The sequence below is a fragment of the Lycium ferocissimum genome, chromosome 7, assembly GCF_029784015.1.
Source record: "Lycium ferocissimum isolate CSIRO_LF1 chromosome 7, AGI_CSIRO_Lferr_CH_V1, whole genome shotgun sequence".
In the NCBI taxonomy this organism is placed as follows: Eukaryota; Viridiplantae; Streptophyta; class Magnoliopsida; order Solanales; family Solanaceae; genus Lycium; species Lycium ferocissimum.
The window spans coordinates 32613742-32636488 of NC_081348.1; the positions used below are offsets into that span (position 1 = coordinate 32613742).

A 22747-nucleotide genomic window follows, 5' to 3' on the forward strand; every position below is an offset into this window, starting at 1 on the left:
CCAAGAATCTGGAAACTTTTCTCACGTTTTAATTGGTTTCCTTACTCTGAAAAAATGTTTATTTCTTCAAGTTTTTCACGTCAAGCAAATCTGGTCAAGTCCTTTGCTTTTCATCTTTTGGGTGCAAGTATTACTCTTGTATTTTTTGTATCCACTTTTAATCTAGACAATCAGTTTTTTTACAAAGATACCATAATAAGTATAGCTATTTTACTTCAACTATGAACTGGGTGATTTCTCAAGTTAGTCTAATATTGTAGTTTATTTTGTATTACTCATTACCCTTTTTTATAATAAAAAGTCGGAATATTACACTAGCTTAATTATTAATTAAGTTCGGTCGGTTAACCATTTTAATGGATCTTAAAGGGTGCTTAACACCTTCCCTTTAGATTAATTGAACCCTTACCTAGAATCTTTTGGTTAAGTAGATCTTTAAAACGGAGTTAACTTTAGACAATTACTTTAATCAACTTTAGGTGTCCTAATTCACGCTAAATAATTAGGTGGCGACTCCTTAATTTTAATTAACTCCGGAATTACCGGAATGTTGTAAACCATTTTAGCTTCTGTTAAAATGGGGTATAACACCAACATATTCTTATTTATCATTTTACTTTTTATGCAAGTTATATATAAACTATAAAATCTGTCCACGCTTCGCGCGATGGTGAATGACCTCATTGAACCTGTGATTAATCCTTTTCCATATTTAAATATTAAAATAACAAAAAGGCATATTCTTGTAAAAATTAGAAAAAAATGCTGAGAATATTCCAATATAAATTAACATTAATTAAAAATAATAAAAGGTAGATTATCGTAAAATAAAAAATATTGAGAATATTGTAATTTAAAATTTAAAAAGCTAGCATAGTCACTTACTTAGGTATCTCTAATGAATAATACAAAAGTATTATTTTTGAATTTTTTTTATCTGCTATATATTCTTTGATTGTACAATTTGTCCTTGAAATATACTTGTGTACATAAAAAGTATGGACTCTGGACGACAATAATTATCATCTTTTGCCCTTTCCAATTTTCAGATACAAAATATTCTATAAATAGTGATAAAAAATAAGTTAAACCAAATTTTATCCTAATCCTACACATTAAAATAATTTTTTTTGTTATTACTCCATGATAAGATTGAGATCAAGCTTAAAATTAAAAATGGATCTTTTACAATAACATACTTTCATAGAGATTTTATTGTGCTCAAAAGCTAACTTTTTTTCATGTATATTTAAGAAATGGAAGAGAAAAAGAAAGGACATGTACATCATATGATATTTAAGAAAAATGTAGAACCATACCCAAGAATAAAAGCTAAAGTAATGGTAAAAATCAAAACATAAATTAATAATAGGTTATTAAATAAAGAGAAAGAAACTTTACATTGATATCTATGAAATGGCAGCATAAGGGGCAAATGAAATCTCCAATTTTGGAAGTAATGGTCAATTGAAATTGATGAATATGAAAGTAACCAAGGAATGACATTGAATGGAAAATGAACGAGGGAATAGAAATTGCTGGGGATTAATTAACTACTGAGGAGAGAGGGAAGCAAGTTTTTGACAACTATTTGCTACAAAAGACGACATTTCAAGGTAACTATTCGGAACAGCCGAACAAATATATCAAATCTTTTTAAATTAATTACAATTCAAGGTAACTACGTGTTCTCGAACATTACCGAACATAAAATATATCAATGATTAATGAGTTCATTTTGATGTTATAGATTACTTATTATAAAATTAACTACCTTATAAGCCATCTTAAAATAAGCCCAAAAAATAAAAACACTATAAGCTGTTTTTTTATAAGCTACAATTGGCGCGAATGCCCTTCAAATGCCGGTCTTTAATTTTTGCCCCCCGTAATGCGTGGTCTTTAATATTTGCTCCCAAGCTAAAAGATATACTTTACTATCCCTACCCATAACATATAAAAATCTAAAAGTCCGTAATGAACCCCAAACATCCAATTAAACCTATCATTTCAACAACAAATCAATCGTTCCATCGTTCCAACATTTGGAGAAATCTCCATTGATTTTACAACATCGAAAAAATAAAATATATAATATATAGCGTTTCAATGTAATTCAAGATGCTTTATTAAGTTTAGAATTTGAAAATAACAACAAATCATTTTGATGCGAATCATAATTTTACTATAGAATTGATCAAATTTATTGCTTTGTTCGATTTTTATTAGTTTATACGTTCCATTTGATTAGTATACAATCAATGACTTAGACTTGAAATTATAGTAACTTCAGCTTGACAAAAATTGCAAAGTTACAACAAGTATGTCGGAGGATTGTTTACTTTACAAAAGAACAAAGACGTTAGAGGCAAATTTCATTTTCATAAGCAAAATAAAAAATACACAAGTATTAAGAATTAGACAAGTATTTTTGCGAAGTTTACATTTAAGCGGCAAACTTTCATTTTTATGAGCAAAATAAAAAATTTATAGCAAGTGTTAAGAACCGGAGGAGGCGAAGTTCACTTTTACAAAAGAACAAAGTATGCTGTTATAGTGCAACTTTTCATTTTCATAAGCAAAATAAAAAATTACACAAGTGTTAAGAATTAGACAAGTATGCCATAGGAACATTTCACTTTTACAAAAGAACAAAGTATGTTTAGATAAGTATGTCTGTTAGAGGCAAACTTTCATTTTCATGAGCAAAACAAAAATTTACGCAAGTGTTAAGAACTAGAAAAGTATTAAGTTCACTTTACAAAAGAACAAAGTATCTTGTTAGAGGCAACTTTCATTTTCATAAGCAAAATAAAAAAGTACACAAGTGTTAAGATTTAGACAAGTCTCACGGAGGAGGCGGGATGTTCTCTTTACAAAAGAACAAAGTAAGTTAGCGGCAAACTTTCATTTTCATAAGCAAAATAAAAAAATACACAAGTGTTAAGAATTGACAATTCGCCGGAGGGCGAAGTTCACTTTAAAAATTACAAAGTATGCCGTGAGAGGCAAACTTTCATTTTTCATAACCAAAACAAAAAAATACACAAGTGTTAAGAATTAGACAAATTAAGGCGTAAGTTCACTTTAAAAATTACAAAGTATGCCGTGAGAGGCAAACTTTCATTTTTCATAACCAAAACAAAAAAATACACAAGTGTTAAGAATTAGACAATCTGGCCGGGAGGGGTAAGTTCACTTTAAAAATTACAAAGTATGCCGTGAGAGGCAAACTTTCATTTTTCATAACCAAAACAAAACATTATTAACAAAACAACACCAAAAACACATAAGATTGCATAAAAATCAAAATTATTAACAAGAAAACACCATAAAACCAAGCACACATATTTATCGAACAAGATAACTTTATGTCACGGAATCGCATAACTTCGCCAAAAATCAATAAATCAGCATATGTTGCCTCAAACAACACACATTCTTCACAAAAACCGTATTATTAAATAAAAATAAGAAAAAGAGCTTCAGGCAAAAAACTTCAATGATTCAACAAAGAGAAAACCAAAACGCATATCAAAATCAACTAAAACATATTACGACATTCATAATACGACATTCAAAAAACTAAAATATATACATGGGGAATGAAACTAAAGTTCAAAAAATCATACGAACACTATAACAAGACATTATCATTTTAAATAAAAAAGGATCAATTAAATATAAAAACGATGAAGACAAAGATATTAATTCAACAAATAACAATTTAACATAAAAACAAATATTGAAACGAGCAAAAGATCCAAATTCGTACCTACGTTTTAGAACATATGAGACAAACACAAAACAAGAGGAGGAAAGAAGAAGCAAAAAAAAAAAAAAAAAAAGGGGCAAATGACGAAATAAAAAGGATTTTAATGGGGTAAGGATAATTTCGTCAAAAAAAACTTTCATTGCAGAAGGGCAAAATTTAAAGAAGACATAAATGAGGGGCAAAATATAAAGACCAGCCCAAAAGAAGGGCACTCCGCGCAAAAAAAAGTACTTTTTTTAAGTTAAGCCAAACGGGCCCATAATTAGGTGCAAACGTGTAAAAAATGAAAATTAAAAAATTAACTACTGAATAAGCTCATTTTTCCTTAGCAAAATATGTTTTGATGACAATTTTAATATAAGAAAAAGAGTTAAGAAATTCAAAATTCTTTTGCATTGCATGTACGAATTCGATGCATTCCCAATTTCAAATCAATATTATTATCCAAAATAATCTAGCCAGAATATTTACATAGTATAAATTGTAAAAATATAGACAAAATGATACTGACTTATTTTCCTCATCATTGCTGCCGAAACCGTGAAGAGCTTCGGAAAATCAATCAGAAAGGTCGAAAAAAGAAAACCGTTAATATATGTAAGGAAGAAAAATATAACATATTTTTAGTGATATCAAGTAGGAAAACAAAGGAAGTGCACCGATGTTCATTGCACATATATACCGCTAAATAATATCAAAATTTTCTATATATATATATATATATGTATCCAATTGATATGTTAGATCGAAAAATAGTAATTAAAGTGTACCAAAAGTGCAAGTTCCTAAGAAAGATAAAACATAGTTAATCTTATTTTTAGTCACCTTCAAAATGAACTTTAAGAAAAATGAACTTAATATCTGCAAAGATAAAACTTAATCTAAGGTAGATAATACCATATATAATTGTTTCAATGGTATTGAAACAAGTGTTCTAATTAATTTGATAAGCCTGGAAAAACTAACAAGATCTAATAACTTCAGCATTTCCTTTAAAATATCCCAAAAATAATGAACATATGCTAATACCAAAAGTAGACTCAAGAAATACTAATAGAAGACTAAAAACTTTGCAACCACATCTATGATCTTCTTCGCAACACAGAGCAGAAAACACCATTAATTACGTGTGATGCACAGTGATGACATTGGCTAACAACTCCTAGATCCCAAGCTCTTTCTCGTCCCTCATAAGTCACAGCCATTGAGGAGCAAGGAACATATTTTTTTGAACCTATAGAAAAAAAAAGTTAAAATATGTAAGTAGCTTTAATGACCAGAGACGTTATACAGACTAAGATTCATTCAAGATATGCGACCATTTGAATGGCATTCTAGCAAATTCATCTCCTAGGAATTAAAGCATTTTAACACATTTGCTATATTTTTGGTGAAAATGATAAAATAAATTATGCATAAGATTGAACCTGAGAGGACACAAAATACTACATTTATGCATACCTTCTTCTCCGACAGGAAAACATATTTTTCTTCTTCATCATCCCAAACCCAGAGTCATCCTTGCTTAGACCACCCAAAAACTTGCCTTTTCTTGAACTCTTTGTGCACTCTTTGTATGCTATAGAAAAGAGACCCTATGTCCTTACCTCTCGGCAGAAAATATCCAATGATCTCGATTAGCATATAAGTGTGGCAATAATGAAGAAATAGAGGGATATCGGTTGTTCTCCAATGTCCAAGAAGTCAATAACTACGTATAGCCATAAAATCTGTTTAAGCATAAGGTGAAACCAAATTTGTATATAACATTATGGAATTGTGGCTCTTCACCTCCTCGTAATTTATGTTCATTGAAAAAACTGTTACAGATATTGTAGCAAAAGTCTTTTCAGCTTTAGATTAGTTTAACTTGATTAGTAACTGTTCAATATATTAATTTGAAGAAGCATATAATAGCAGCTAATTAATGAGAGATACTCAATTGTTTTATTATAGTGATTACTACTATTATTTATGGACCATTCTTTTACTTTTCTGAAACAATTATTAAGATGAATGCTGTATATGCTAAATCATTGAATGTAATTAACTCCTTGAACTTTTCACCTTTTTGAGATTAACGAAGAGAAGAAGCCTACTTCAATATGTGAGATGTTTTTGAAAGTAAATGAAGAGAGCGAATTCCCTTATCCATTCACTGCATTTTCATGGTCTATAGCATTGAAGTGCTACTGTTTCATTTTTAATTCACTGGTTCACTTTCAATGTAATTGACAAATGATTACCTAATAAAATATGACTATTTTATTATATATTTAAGTAGATTTTAATTTAGTATAGGGCAAAATGGTAATCCAACTTTGAAGTTGGGAGCTTCCCATTTTTAGTATAATATATGATATATGATGATGATATATAATACAATTTAAACCTTCTTTATAAGGTGCAATTTTTCGATTTATGGTACCCTAGCTCCGTCCTTGCTTATTGGGGTGATCTAGAGGTCAAAACTGTGGCTGTTGAAATGGAAAATAGCCTGATTGCCCCTTCTCTGCAAGTTCTGCCTTCTGCACTCTTTAGCAACACAGGACTGAAGAGTAGGAGGACCACTCAAGATAGCTAGGAAGGGGGAAATTCCAATTCCACCTGCTACCAAAATGAGATTTTCATACCTGAGAGGAGAAACATGATCAAGCCAATCAATTAGTCAATGACTTAATAACCGAGAAAAAAAGGAAATTGTATATTCAACAGATGTCGCTGCAGATTTACATACATCAAGTGGTATGGTAATTCATGGCCATAAGGACCTTCAACAGAAGCTGTTATTTTCCTGTTATGTTGTATAAGGGGATCCTTCTCAGATTGTTCTACAGAAAGATTCAAGATGTTTCCCTTCAGTTTTTATCCAATCTCCAAGAACCTTTATGAGAACTGCGACATGATGTTCCCCATCAAGGGGACTAGAGGAGACACTGAAAGGGTGCCACTCAGTCAGGACAACTCGCGTATTTGTAAGAATATCCAGCCAAGGGCGTTGTAATGTAAATCTACAATGTGAGGAAAGAAGTATTATAATCTAGCAAATAACACTACAGTGTTTTGGAAGCTAGCAAATAATTGTCCGCAGAGAGAAGACATTAGTGACAAAATGAAAAATGGGACTGAAATTTGAGACATACAAAAAACTGGAAATTTATCTGGTATTGAAAATTGGGACAGTTATATACATCTTAAGGAGAAATATTTACGAAACGTGACGATAGTTTTATATTTACAAAACATAACATTACAAACCCTATACAAAACATGCTTTTAAAAAAAAATTAAGTTTTTTTTAATATTTTTTTATTTAAAAAAAAAAAAATTATATATTTTACAAAAAGTTATTTCAAAATTTTGTGTATGAAAAGTATGAACAATGTATGAAATGTGTATATCTTATTCAAGGCTTTTCAAAATTGTGTGTATGAAAAAAATATGAAATTTGTATCTCACTCAAGTCTTAAAATTTCGTTCATATTTTTGTGTATAAAGTTCATGTTACTTTTCTGTAAAATTAATACAACTACAATAACATTGTATACAACTTTGATACAACATTCAAAACTTAAAATAATCGCTCAAATTTTTGTGCATGAAATGTGTATATCTTACTCAAGGCTTAAAAAGTTCGCTCAAATTGTATGTATGAAGAATGTATAAAGTGTGTATATCTCGATCAAGGCTGAAACATTACACTCAAAATTTTATGCATGAGAATGGTATAAAATGTGTATATCTCACTCAAGACTTAGAATTTCATTCACATTTTTCGTATATAATGTTCCTAACAACTTTCATACAATATTCAAGGCTTAAAGTCTTCGCTCACAATTTTGTGTGTGAAAATTATATTAAAAATTTCGCTCATACATACATATGTCATACATTTTTCATACAACTTTCATACACAAAAATTTGAGGTTATTTTTTAAGCCTTTGAGCAAAAAAATTAATTTTTTAAAAAAATGCCCATGTTTGGTAATATATTATTATGTTTTGTAAATAAGAAAAATTATCACACGTTTCCAAACGTTATAATATATATATATATATATATATATATATATATATATATATATATGTAGTTTTCCCTTGAAAATTTGATGTCTCCGTCTAACCCAAAGAGTCACTCAATCCACTGCCCGAGTCATTATCTACATTGAATTGCCCCAAACCAAACAAGGTGCACATTGAAGGTCATTTCAGTTTCCTTGTTGTAGTTCATGTTAGAGGCCTTTCCCATTATATATACAAGTTGATAGATAAACCCCTGAGTGGACCAGCTAAAATGTCGTAGAATTGTATACCAGTATACATAGATTATACACGATATACATAATATCCATGAATTATACATATATTATATATCCATCTGGTTATTTTTAATTTAAGCAGTTGGGTGAGCAGTATCTATTTCTTTGTCTTTTTGTAGATAAATTTAGCGCACAGGGCTAACAGGGACATAATTTAAATAGTAACTTGGAGAAATGCCATTTTTGCAGATGAACCCCTTATTGGTGCAGTCCATGTTAAAGTACAATGAACCTTTACAACTTTTTAGAATAGAATCGTTGGAAGAATAAAAATCGAAGCAAATTAGATACAAGACACTATGACAATGGTATGGAATTAAAAAATTCTCACTGATAATAGGCAGCATGTATATGTAGCTACTAACGGTATAGGTAATATTGTTATAGATATATAATGTTAAAGCTGCATTTACAACGATTGAAAATGTACATGATGCTTACTACAGATAACATAAAGCACAGATACATGCTACAAGGATCAGCGATAAACTAGCTGATATGATCCCAGTAGAGCAGTAAAAAGTACTCCTTATATGAGCTATCAGATGCTTACTGGCATTGGCGGAGCCAGAATTTTCAGTAAGAGAATTCAAAATATAAAGAAATACACATACGAAGAAACTAAGGGGATCTGACATCCACTGTATATACATAAAAAAATATTTTAACTTCCTTTATAAGGTGTAATTTTTCGACGAACCCTAGCTCCGTCCATTGGTATTGGGGTGATCTAGAGGTCAAAACTGTGGCTGTTGAAATGGAAGATAGCCTGATGCCCTCTCTGCAAGTTCTGCCTTCTGCACTCTTTAGCAACACTGGACTGAAGAGTAGGAGGACCACACACAATCACACCTATATCGACACTTCCCCAACTCTTTGCGTGCGATCCAAATATCTCTGCAGAAAATAGAAGTTAAAACACTTTTCCAAGAAAAAAACGAGAGATATATAGACCCTGTAAAGTTCAAACGTTGCCTCCGAACATACCTTGGAAATCCGGTCTTTGACCATATCGAATATTATTGACAAATCGAGACTCTCCAAAATTCTTCTGCTCATTCTGCTGCAGGATATCAACTTTTTTTGAGGCGTCCTCCCCTGGTTCCTCCTTCGGTGAGGTTTTCCTTTCCCAAAGATGCCATAAAGCGATCACGAGACCCCCAAATATAAGAATGCTTGCAGCCATACATCCAATCAACAAAAGCCCCTTGTACCACCAGTAATTTACATTGAATGGAATTATGTAGAAAATGTCCAGCAATGCTACAGTGATCACCAACCCTATTGTGGATACCATGACATATAATCCAGACCATACAACATTTCCAGTACCAACCAAACTAGACATTCGACATCCCTTGAAGCCAGGGGAGATTGTGGTGTGTATTGCTTTAGGTGTTTTACCCTCCTCCTGAGGAAAAAAGAAGTACAATAATTAACACATATAAATAGGGTGATGATACATAAACAAAATGAAAATAGGGAAAACCAATTACCAATGAAGGCTGTGATTCCCGAGTCACGAATGTTTGAATCTCGAGATTCAGTCTATCAGAGAAAAATGGACAGATTGCCTCCATGTCAACTGTATCCAGAAGTGGAAGCTCATCCGAATTTTTAATCGCCCATACTATTAGTATATTTCTTGGCAGGCAAGGTTTGCTATCATTGATACGATGGAGGATATCACTCAAGATAGCTAGGAAGGGGGAAATTCCAATTCCACCTGCTACCAAAATGAGATTTTCATACCTGAGAGGAGAAACATCATCAAGCCAATTACTTAGTCAATGACTTAATAACTGGAAAAAAATTGTATATTCAATACATATCACTGCGGATTTACATACATTAAGTGGTATGGTGATTCATGGCCATAAGGACCTTCAACAAAAGCTGTTATTTTCCTTTTATGCTGCAAAAGGGGCTCGTTCTCAGATTGTTCTACAGAAAGATTCAAGATGTTTCCCTTCAATTTCTCAGTCCAATCTCCGAGAACCTTTATGAGAATCGCAACATGATGTTTCCCGTCAAGGGGACTAGAGGAGACACTGAAAGGGTGCCACTGCAGCCAGGACAACTCGCGTATTTGTAAGAATATCCAGCCAAGGGCGTTGTAATGTAAATCTACAACGTGAGGAAAGAAGTATTAGAATCACTAAAAAATGAAGTGGTGAGGATATTAAATCAGTTGAGTCAAAGATTTATGCTTACTTGCAGGTTTTGAAATAAGGAGTTCAACGGTTCCACAAGGAAAGCATGTGGCTGAAAGTATGTCAACAGTCTTTCGTGACTGGAAGAATCTAAGGAACCGATCAAGCATGAACAGGAAGATCCCAGCACCAGCTATCATGAAGATGAAATCACCAACATGCAAGGCTAGGAACACCACAAACACCACATACAATTGGTGTGTATAGAAGAACAATTCAAAGTTTTTTCTCCTTACTCCAGGAAGCGAAGTTACCCACATCAGTAAACCAGCTGCAAGGCTGATAACTCCTGGAAGATTGGCTACTCCTACGTTTTTCCAATCGATTAGCTGCATTATATAACATTGGCAAAGTCTAAGTTTCCCTTCGTTGTTTACTCTCCAATAACACTAATAAAGATGCATTTCATGTAGTGAAGGGCCTTTAGTATATAGTACACAAATAAAAGGAATCTGTATGGGTAAGAGACAAATGAAACTTTCAATTTTAGAACTCACTTCTTCCACAAGTCGCCCTCGCATTGCCCAGCTAATCACAAAGAACAGACCATGAAGAGTAAAAAGAGCCATAGTAAGATGTCCCAGCCAAACATGATATCTAGTGGCATGTTCAAAAGGGATATCTATAGCTCGAAGAAGAACTGAACCCCGTGCAACAGGCAGAAACAAAAATGCTAAGCAGATTAACCCAATAAATCCAAAACGAAGGCCCGTTAGCTCCAGCAACACAGTACTGAAAAATATTACAACAGCAGATAATGCTGTAATTAGAAAAAGAAGATCCTGTTCTCAGAGGAGCCTTCAAGTAAACAACAATGAAATGGTTTTAAATCTGAGATAAGAACTATGTGGCTGTAAATGTATATATCATCTCGTCAGTTCGAAACCTTTTCACATGGTTTCTTTTCAGATTTAACAGCTGCACAATTTACAAATTCAGTTGTCAAAGAAGAGAGGATATAATAACTTGCAGCAAACGAATTTAAAAAAACCTTCAGTTATATCAGTTAACTGTATACAGAATTGGGTGGAATTACCTAGTGATGCAGAAAGTTAACTCTACTGAATTCAGTTTGTTTTCATTAGAGCGGGACAGGAATAAACATAAAAAAACTAGGATGTAATTATTACTCGTATTTCAGTAGGTCGAGTCTAAATTCTGTTTGAAGAATAGAATGAAATCATTAAACAGGCTCTGAATCATGTTTAACTCAAGCTTCAGTTAATTGGAAACGCCAATTACTCGAGAAGAGTATATCAGTACTTTCTGAATTCTACTACCCCTGCACATTTCTGGAGAACTAAGAGCTACTGGATAAGAAGATAACATAAGAACAAATTATACAACTGAGCCATATATGTATAATTGAAAGGATTAAGATAACTAGCTGATGATCACTTTTTCAAGCCAGAATAACATGGTCTAAGCTATAAACGGCAATATGCCTAAATCAGCACAGTTAAAAAGTTCAAAGCTCTAAGCTCTTGAACACAGTGAATCTCATTGCCATCGGAAAACAACTACACTTTATCTTCAGTTACACAGAAAAGAAAGTGTGAAATTCAGGTAATATGATCATGGTGACAGAATTACCTTTTTTCTTTCATGCTGTGTACGTGAAACAAAGATAAGAGGTCAACATCCTGTATAGTGTACATAATTATAGCCCAGACGATGTACACTGAGAAGAGTATAACTCCAATCATTTCTGCAGCTGTAACAACACCGAATGGTCCATCCACCAAAACTGGGAATGTCCATAACCTAAAATTTGGAGCTTTCGCGGTCTTCTTCCTACAACAATTAACAATTCTAGATAAGTTCATAGTTCCGCTATCTGGCTGATCACTAAAGAAATCAAGCTAGCAGATAGACATACACTTGAGGTTCATCTTCACCAGAGAGAGCGAGACGAATAATTGCAAGAAACGCAATCATGAAAATTGGGAAACTGAATATCAAGAATATGCTGCCTGCAGTCCAAAAGAAAATGAAACTACTTACTAAATTTACTAAGAAACTGGAAACAAAAAAATGATACAGAATCAAAGCAAGAAACTTTAAGGGGTCGTTTGGTAGATAGTCAAAATTATCCCTTGCAGGATTATAATTTGAAACTAATTTACAATGAAGATTGGAATTATTTTATACATTTATGATATAAAATAACTAAGATGATAAGTGGGATAAGAAGGATATCCCATCTCTTGGGATGGGATGCATTTTTATATCAAAGAAAAAGTATAAATTAGGCTATGTACAAATTTCAAAGCAAAAAATTAGTCTTTTGGAAAAGGTGTACACAGTGATATATCTATGTCACGGTTCAAACGACCCATAAAAGTAGGGAAAAAACCTGATGTCCCAAAAATAGTTCCTCGGGTGGCTCGAATAATTTTCCCTTGCAGTTGATTAGTGAATTTTGTAGGTGAGAAGAAAATAAAAGTTGCCCATGCAATGAAGATCACCCACATTATTACTTTGAGAATCAACTTTGTTAATGATACCCAAAGTGGTATCTTATTGAGATGATCAAATTCATCTTCTTTTTTCAAAAGAAGAGGTATTTGCACACATCTATAGATATATATATATATATTTTAGAATCTTTAAAATATATATATAACTGTTGTGTGTGTGTGTTATATCAAAGCACCCTAAAGTAGTTACCAATATATATATCAAAAGGCTTCATATATATATATATATATATATATATAACCAGAGCCATCAACATCCAATCAGGCTATGTACAGAATTTAATCTGAAATCTGGCAGAAATGAAGCCACAAAAAAATTAGACCACTCAAAAATTAGCTTCCCCTTGGAAAAGGTGTACGCAGTGATATGTCTATCACATAATGTAATTCACATTGTCGCTATAATATACAAGGAAGAGTCAGTTCATTAGTAGAAAAGGGGTAGAGAAATACGAGGTTCTTCTCAAAGTATAAAATACTGAGACGTTACATCAGTATAAACAGTAGTGGTATAACATTTACTCATGGACCATAGTGTTGATAATACTAGGTTTTTGCAGTTCCACCAAACAAGAATGATAGCCACAAATTTTAGAACAAAAGGGAAAGGTGACTTTCGTCACGGAGGTGATGATGAGCTTGAATTATTTGTTTGAGAACTCTGTGCTTTTGCTAGTAAAAATATGGGTGAGACGACTAACCTTCACGAAATTGATAAAGCGATTGCATGTAAAAATATAATTTTAGGTGTTGAAAAGAGCATAATACTCCCTCAAGTCTATTTTAGTTGTCATGATTTATTAAAATATTTGGTTCAAAATATTTATCATTTTAAAAAAAAATTAATTAATTTCTCACCTTTATTCTTACTTTAATAAATGTGGAGAGATATTAATTTGATGAAAATAAGAGAAGTATTAAATTGAAAAAGAAAAAAAAACAAAAAAAGGCAATGTAAAAGGAAGCAAAGCCCCTTATTCTTGATCCCTGGACAATACGAACAGTAAGTTAACTCATACCCTAACATGTAGTAGCAAAAAAATTAAGTCACAATTTAAAAAGAATTAAATATATTTTTTTATACAAATCTATAAATCCCTTTCGATAGATAGTATTATATTAATTTTAAAAAATATATACATAAAATAGCTACCAATTTATTTTTACACGCTCTCGGAGTCATACTTAAAAAATGGGTCTATCATGAATTAACGTGCCCCAATTTTAACACCTAAATCGCCCCTGCCCTTATTGCGTTTCAGTGACTCATAGAATTTTTCTCAGTTCAATCTATTTGGTTTTTGAGAAAGGTCGCCTCTTCTTCCAGGATCGGAATGATTATCTATGTATGATGGTGCGCATCCATCCTTCTGAATGTTGTCAGGTGCTGTTAATTTCTCCGGTCATTCTTTGTGGAACATACAAATATAACAAGTAAAATAGACCATTATTGGGGCCGGTGAGAAAATAAACTGGATCTGGCCTCATTCACTCAACAGTGCCGAAATTTCACTTGCCGAAGAAAAAAAAATCAAGAATTTGTAAAAGATTCCCACTGTCGCTCCAAAGATAAGTTTTTTACTTTTTTAGAAAGCAAAAACTGAAAGTGTAAAGTTGATAACTGTGACATATTATTACAGATACAATCTAAAGTAAAAGACTTTCAAACTAATGTATTTTGATTTTTTGGCGTGTAGGTAATTACTTGTTAATGACTTTACTTATCCTTCTTGCTTTCTTTGGTGGAATGAGATTCTTCAACAACTAGTCCCTACCAAGCCCAAGATATATTAATTATGAACCACTCACACTTTCAATTTTCATTTTCCTCTATCTAAGCATGGGTATATGTTCTTCACTCCTTTCTTTTAATTATTATAACCAACATTTGCGCCATTTCTTTTTCTCGAGTAAAGGGCGCAAATTTAAAAAATAAAAATATTTGTATGATTTTCGACCCATCAATTCCACGATAAGGATTGACAAGACTGATTAACGTACTGGATTGTGTAAATAATAAAAATCAAAATAAAGGAAAGGCTTAGATTAACCCCGTACAAAGTTATCCATTTTTTTTGTTTTACCCGTAATATCTATTTGATGTTATGAGACTAAGTGGTCGTTTGGTAGGTAATTAAAATTATCACCAAATCGCCCCTGCCCTTATTGCATTTCATTACACTTTTGTTTTGAGAAAGGTCGCCTTTTTTCCAGGATGGGAATGATTAATTTTCCATCCATCTTTGCATGTTGTGGATTATTTTCAGTCATTCTTTGTGGAACATACAAATATTCAATAACCTGGATCTTCATTTCAAAAGATGGATAAAAAAAATCAAGAATTTGTAAAAGATTCCCATTCGCTCCAAAGATAAGTTTTTTACTTTTTTCTCGAGTATTTAATATCCATATTTTAAAATAAAAATTTTTGTATTTTGATTTTTTTAGGTCAATTCCTTGTTAATGACTTTACTTATCCTTCTTGCTTTCTTTGGTGGAATGATGAAAATTTATGCATTGTGTACCAATAATGATATAAAAAAAAAGGAAAGGCTTTAGTTCAAAACCCCGTACAAAGTTATCTTAAATACATGTTACCCTAATGGTACGACTCTGTAGTGGTCAATTATTTGATTATATTACCTGAAACTTCACTCTCTTATTAATTAGCAAAAAAAATTAAATCTTATTAGTGGATAATTTAAATATTTTGAAGAGTTACATATTTTAAAAAAGGGAATAATAAAAATCAAAAAAAATACCCCCAAAGTTATCTACTTTGGGAAAAACGACTCTTTTAAAAATATATTTGATTATACTAATTTGGATAAAAAAAAAAAAAAAACTCTTAGACGATAATTTAAAGTTTTTCAAATATAACTACTTTGAAAAAAATCCCAATATAACGATTTTATTTTTTAAACCTCTTATCATTTAAATTTTCAAATATCAATTACATAAAAAAATCATATTTTACCAACTTGTTACACTACATCTAATGGCTAAAGATGTAGCACGGGTTGTGGTAGCATATGAGTTTTTTATGTAGTTGGATCGATTTAAATAAGCGAGTTTAAAAATAAAAATCGACTTATGTTGGGATTTCCGTTAAGATACATGTATATTTAAAAATTTTCGTACGAGAGAGATATTTTTACCCAAATTTATAATGGAGGATATTTTTAGCCCTTTTCCCAAAGTAGAGTTTTCATTAAAAAATAAGTGAGGACCACTTGTTTCAATTATAAAGTGAAGCATTTCCTTTTATTGCCGATATATCAATATTTTCCGTGTTTTTTTTAATCTATATATTTTCCAAGAGACAATAAGGTCTAATCCAAGGGTAACGCTGGGATTTCAATCATTTCATGCTCTAATCTTCATTTAGATGTATTTGGAATGATGCAAATCATGGTTTACCAAAAATATTTTCAATGAAAAAGTCATCTTGTTGGCGTTTGATTGTCATAAAATCTTTTCTGTCAAAAGGGAGAAACTAATTTCTCTCACTTATAGTAGGAACTCATTTTCCTTGATGACTATGTTTAATTTTAAGTTTTAACTTCATGTTATTTGCTCCAACTAATACTTGCATTATTAATCTTTAGTACATAAAATTCTTCACAACGCTCTCCCATTTGCTATTATTATTATCATTATTATTAATATTATTATTATTATTATTATTATTTTATTAGTTTTTAATCATATTTTTCCATAACGTATTTTTTACACATCAAACATCAAAAATAAATTTCATCAAAATTGACTCTCATTATAACAAAACACACTTCATCACACTATACTTTATATTTACTTCTTTTCTGTAATATTAGGTGTGACATTATCTAATACTTGGTCCAAAATATTTTAGATAGGCAAAAGTTGTTGCTTCTCTGAATTCTTTTTCTTCAAATTGTAGAGTAACCAGATAAAATCATTAAAGCCAATGGCGTAGCTGGTTCCATGACCTGAAAATGTCCTACAATTAGTTGCTAAGAAACAATTATTGTAATGATCCCTACGTTCTTGGAAGGGCGCAAATAACTACGTATACGGAAAATGAGGGCAAATGTGCGGTACCACTATTATTTATTGACGTAAAGCTACTCAAATTAATGTGATGTGAGGAAATTGATTGTGACAATTTTTGTAAAAGATTAAACTAGAGCCGCTCATTTCTCAGCCAAAATCAACATCAACAATACAATAGGTCCACTTTTAGGAACGTCATTAATCCGTTTGAGGATCTTCTGGTGTATTTTATGTTTCAGTTTCCTTTTCACGTATTGCTAGCTAGAGATAATAGTCTCACTCAGCCAATCGAAAATGGGGAATTAAAATAGGAAGTTGTAAGAAAGGGTAAATTTTACTATACCTGAATTTTCACCAAATTAAAAAATATAAGACTTGTCTTTCATACATGTAATTATCAATCAACTACAATCGCATAATATGTATCCTTATTTTGATTTTCAACAACTATATCTAAATTATTTCATTTGGCGTAAATATTGGGTTAGGTAAGTATCTACTGAAATCTAGAAAAAGTTTTTTTTTTTAAAATTATTTTGCTAACTCTTGAGTAACTCAAAAGATTGTTTTAATTGTAAAATTTAAAGGTCAAAGTCATAGATAGACCCTCAAACTTATCCATATTTTTTATTTTTTTTAATTTCCCCCTTCATCCATCTACTCTTCTTCTTCAACAAAAAAAAAATCTCTTAATTTTTCCATAATCCGTTTTTATTGTGCCATTTAGACACATGTCACTCAACATCATGCGTGTTCCACTTTTAGGAGTTGAAAAAAAAAAAAATTTCAAATGCTTATTAATTTGATCCCAGTTGACAAGATATCAACAGAAAAAGGCATGAGAATCCATTATACTTTCTCTCTCTCTCCCCTTCATCTTTTCCAACAGAAAATGTCCATGATTTCTCCATTAATGGACCAAAAAAATCAATAGTCCTTTGAAATAAACACACAAAAAAAACCCTTCATCCAAACACACCCCTTTACTTATTTTAGTCAATTTGGTTAGATTCAGCTAAGTCACAAATCTAAATTCCTTTTTTTTTCTAGTGTTCTTTTTCGAAGATTTTGCAGATCTGTTGATTGAGCATTAGCTTTAGCATTTTTGTAGAACCTCAATAATCATGGTGTCCACGTCTAAGATCAAATCCGAATTTGATTTTTACTATGGTTTGTTCTCATTTTATTTTTTAAAAGCCGGTGTTTTGCGGTCGGGGTTTGAAGAAGGAGGGGTGGTGGGGACGCCAAAGAAGAGGAGAGGGTCGGTCGGGGGGGGGGGGGGGCGTTGAAGAAGATGACTATTTTGTTTTTACTTTTTTTTTTTTAAAGCTAAAAATCCACGTGGCTCTATCATTGTTATTTTTGCGTGTGAATTACACGCACCATTTGTGTGTTGTTGCATATTTATTTTGTGTTTAAATGGCGTTTGGTGTAAACGTTGATGGAGTATCTCGGATGAAATCTAGAAAAAAAAATTAAAAAATATATATATATATATATATATTTTGCCACTCTTGAGTAACTCAAAAGATTGTTTTAATTGTAAAATTTAAAAACACCAATTATGATTGTTTCTACAAGAACCATAGATAAACTAGCTAATCGTATGATCATTTTTTCCATTAGACCAGTAAAAGGTACTCCGTATACGAGCTATCAAATGCTTACGGGTATTGGCGGTGCCAGAAATTCCACTAAAATGATTCAAATATAAAGAAATAATCACACGAAGCCAAGGGACTCCAATATCTACTATATATTATATACATAAAAATAATTTTAACCTTCTTTATAAGGTGTAATTTTTCTATTTCTGGTACCCTAGCTTCGCCCATGCTTACTGGGGTGACCTAGAGGTCAAAACTGTGGCTGTTGAAATGGCAAATAGCCTGATGGCCTCTTCTCTGCAAGTTTTGCCTTCTACACTCTTTAGCAACACTGGACTAGAGAGTAGGAGGACCACACACTAGCACACCAATATCTACGTTTCCCCAACTCTTTGCATGTGATCCAAATATCTCTGCAGAAAAAGAGGTTTAAACACACTATCAAATAAAAAAAAAATTAAAAAAAAAAAAAAAAAGGAGAAGTATATAGAGCTTGTAAAGTTCATATTGCCTCTGAACATACCTTGTAAATCCGGTCTTTGACCATATCGAATATTATTGACAAATTGAGCCTCTCCAAAACTCTTGTGTAAAGAGATCTCATTCTTCTGCTGCAGGACATCAACTTTCTTTGTGGCATCGTCTGATTCTTCCTTCGATGAGGTTTTCCTGTCCCAAAGATGCCATAAAGCGATAACGAGACCCCCAAATATAAGAACACTCGCAACCATGGATCCAATCAACAAAAGCCCCTTGTACCACCAATAAAACACATTGAATGGATTTATGTATAAAATGGCCACCAATGCTACAGTGATGACCAACCCTATTGTGGAAACTATGACATATAATCCAGACCATACAACATTTCCAGTACCAACCAAGCTAGACATTCGACATCCCTTGAAGCCAGGGGAGATTGAGGGGTGCATTGCTTTGGGTACTTTACCCTCCTCCTGCGATAAAAAAGAAGAAGTAATAATTGAAACATATAAATAGGGTGATGATACATAAACAACATGAAAACGGGAAAAAAGAATTACCAATGTAGGCTGTGATTCTCGAGTCACAAATGTTTGAATCTCGAGATTCAGTTTTCCAGAGAAAAGTGGACAGATTGCCTCCATGTCAACTGTCTCAAGAAGTGGAAGCTCATCTGAGTTTTTGATAGCCCATACTATCAGTATATTTCTTGATAGACAAGGCTTGCTATCATTGATACGGTGGAGGATATCACTCAGGATAGCTAGGAAGGGGGAAATTCCAATTCCACCTGCTACCAAAATGGGATTTTCATACCCGAGAGGAGAAACATTATCAAGCCAATTAATTAGTCAATGACTTAATAATTGGAAGAAAAAAGTAGTAAATTTAATACATATTGCTGTGGATATACATACGTTGAGTGGTATGGTAATTCATGGCCATAAGGACCTTCAACAGAAGCTGTTATTTTCCTGTTATGCTGCAAAAGGGGCGCCTTCTCAGATTGTTCTACAGAAAGGTTCAAGATGTTCCCCTTCAGTTTTTTGGTCCAATCTCCAAGACCCTTTATGAGAATTGCAAGATGATGTTTGCCATCAAGGGGATTAGAGGAGACACTGAAAGGGTGCCACTGCAGCCAGGACAACTCGCGTATTTGTAAGAATATCCAGCCAAGGGCGTTGTAATGTAAATCTACATTGCGAGGGAAGAAGTATTACAATCACTGAAAAATGCAATAGTGAGGAAATTATATTAGTTGAGTCAAAGATTTATTCTTTACTTGCAGGTTTTGAAATAACGAGTTCAACGGTTCCACAAGGAAAGCATGTGGCTGAAAGTATGTCAACAGTTTTTCGCGACTGGAAGAATCTAAGGAAGCGATCAAGCATAAAGAGGAAGATCCCAGCACCAGCTATTATGAAGATGAAATCATCAACATGCAAGGCTAGGAACACCACGAACACCACATACAATTGGTGCGTATAGAAGAACAATTCGAAATTTTTTCTCCTTACTTCAGGAAGTGAAGTCACCCACATCAGTAAACCAGCTGTAAGGCTGATAACTCCTGGAAGATTGGCTACTCTTTCGTTTTTCCCGTCGACTAGCTGCATTAAACAAATTTGGAAAAGTCTAATAAAGATGCATTTCAGGTAGTGAAGGGCTTTAGTATATGGTACTAGTACACAAATAAAAGAAATCTCTATGGGCCTTTAGAACTCACTTCTTCCAGAAGTCGCCCTCGCATTGCCCAGCAAATCACATAGAAGAGACCATGAAGGGTAAAAAGAGCCATAGTAAGATGTCCCAGCCAAACGTGATATCTAGTGGCATGTTCAAAAGGGATATCTATAGCTCGAAGAAGAACTGAACCCCGTGCAACAGGCAGAAAAAAAAATGCTAAGCAGACTAATCCAATGAATGCAAAACGAAAGCCTGTTAGCTCCAGCAACAGAGCACTGAAAATATTACAACAACAGATATTAGTGGATCAAAAGCTATAATTAGAAAAAGAATATCCTGCTATTAAAGGAGCCTTCAAATCAACAACTATTAACTGGTTCTTTTTTTATTTAACAGATGCACAAATTACAAATTGTGTTGACAATGAAAAAAAGGCATAGAAGACGAAGAGAAAGTCAATCTATCTTTCCTGATTTAATACCGCAGGGGGACTAAGATAATGTGCAGTAACTGAATTTAAAAGATCCTTCGTTTATATTGGTGAAGTGAGTAAAATCAAATGAATGTACCGAATGGCCTAGAATTACCTAGTGAGGCAGAAAGTTAAGTGTATTCAACTGATCTAAAATAGTTTTAGAACGAGACAGGAATAGACATAAAAAACTACAATATAGGAGTAGTATTTATTATTTAGTTGGTTGAGTCTAAATTCTGCTTGAAAAACAGAATGAAATCATTAAACATGCTCTGAAGTCTGAAGTCATGTTTCGCTGAATCATCAGCTAATTGGAAACTTCAATTATTCGAGAAGAGTGTATCAGTACTTTCAGAATTCTATTTACCAGGCACATTCTGGAGAACTAGTATAAGAAGATAATATAAGAACAAACTTGAAAGAAAAAACAACATTTGAATTAAGGGTAAATTGGACTGAAACATTTCTGAATATAGTGCAATTGAGGGCCAGAAGGATGCAAAATAAATAACTCTAGAGAAGCATATCAGGTAGTCTTTTGGAGAATGGATAATGTTTTATATAGCCCAGCCTTACGTGTATATATAAAAGGATTAACGTAACTTAGTTCTCTGCAAAAATGATCATTTTGACAAGTCAAAATAAGATGGTTTAAACTATAGACAGCAATAGGCCTAAATGAGCAGATTCCCAAGCTTAAACTAGCAGGTCACATGATCATGGTGACAGAATTATATAGTACCTTTTTTCTTTCATGTCTTGTACATGAAACGACGATAAGAGGTTCACATTCTGTATAGTGTACATAATTATAGCCCAGACGATGTACACTGCAAAGAGTATAATTCCATTCATTTCTGCAGCTGTAACAACACCAAATGGTCCATCCACCAAAACTGGGAATGTCCATAAGCTAAAATTTGGACCTTTTGCATTCTTCTTCCTGCAACTATTAAAAATTCTAGATAAGTTCAAAATTATGTACGCTATCTACCTGATCACGAACATCCACTAACTACTATCAGATAGACATACACTCGAGGTTCATCTTCACCATTGAGAATGATACGAACAATCGCAAGAAATGCAATCGTGAAAATTGGTAAAATGAACATCAAGAATACGCTGCTTGCAGTCCAATTAACAGAAAATTGAAATTAGTTACTAATTAAGATATTGGAAACAATGATAAGTATATAACAAAAACAAGAAACTTTCAAGTTGGGCAAAAACCTGTGGAGCCAAAAATAGTTCCTTGGGTAGCTTGAATAAATTTAAATTGCTGTTCGTTGATGAATTTTATAGGCAATATGAAAATAAAAGTTGCCCATGCAATGAAGATCACCCACATTATTACTTCGATTGTTGATGATACCAAAACATGTATCTTCTTGATATGATCAAATTCATCTTCTTTTTTCAAAAGAAGAGGTACTTGCCCTGAGAGTTAGAATCTTTAAATTACTTGACAACAACTTTATTGGCCTAGCTAAATCAAAGCATCCTTGAAGCAGTTACTAATTTATACCAAAAAAACTTCAGAAGAAAACAAAGCCATCAACACTCAATCAGAATACTATTTACAGGATTTAAGCCGAAATCTTGAAAAAATGAAGCCACAAAAAATTGGACCACTAAAAAATTAGACTCTTTCCCCCACTAGGAAATGGATGA

The 22747-nt window shown here is 32.5% G+C and overlaps 1 protein-coding gene, 2 long non-coding RNA genes and 1 pseudogene across 3 annotated transcripts; 1 reads left to right on the forward strand and 3 right to left on the reverse strand.

Annotated features, from left to right (window-relative positions):
- Positions 1–4659: 4659 nt before the first annotated feature.
- Positions 4660–6945, reverse strand: LOC132062718 (uncharacterized). The gene is made up of 3 exons (XR_009416241.1): positions 6513–6945; positions 5237–6408; positions 4660–5009 (listed from the first exon to the last, which is right to left on the reverse strand). It is a non-coding gene; the product is annotated as an uncharacterized LOC132062718 (long non-coding RNA).
- Positions 6946–7872: 927 nt separating this feature from the next.
- LOC132064457 (uncharacterized) lies at positions 7873–8691 on the forward strand. Its single transcript, XR_009416555.1, has 2 exons — positions 7873–7927; positions 8002–8691. It is a non-coding gene; the product is annotated as an uncharacterized LOC132064457 (long non-coding RNA).
- On the reverse strand, positions 8464–12871 carry LOC132064455 (ferric reduction oxidase 6-like). Its single transcript, XM_059457440.1, has 9 exons — positions 12664–12871; positions 12187–12280; positions 11901–12101; positions 10805–11039; positions 10309–10636; positions 9945–10221; positions 9591–9846; positions 9082–9505; positions 8464–8991 (listed from the first exon to the last, which is right to left on the reverse strand). The coding sequence occupies exons 1-9, from the start codon at positions 12779–12781 to the stop codon at positions 8825–8827; spliced, it is 2100 nt and encodes a 699-aa protein (XP_059313423.1). The 5' UTR covers positions 12782–12871; the 3' UTR covers positions 8464–8824.
- A 5686-nt stretch (positions 12872–18557) lies between these two features.
- Positions 18558–22520, reverse strand: LOC132062135 (ferric reduction oxidase 7, chloroplastic-like; annotated as a pseudogene).
- Positions 22521–22747: the final 227 nt, after the last annotated feature.

Coding starts and splice junctions, on each gene's coding strand:
- LOC132064455 (XM_059457440.1), bottom strand. CDS start 12,781: ATGTGGGTGATCTTCATTGCATGGGCAACTTTTATTTTCTTCTCACCT. Junction 12,281..12,663: donor AACTATTTTTGGGACATCAG/GTTTTTTCCCTA, acceptor TTTGGACTGCAG/GCAGCATATTCTTGATATTC. Junction 12,102..12,186: donor GGTGAAGATGAACCTCAAGT/GTATGTCTATCT, acceptor TAATTGTTGTAG/GAAGAAGACCGCGAAAGCTC.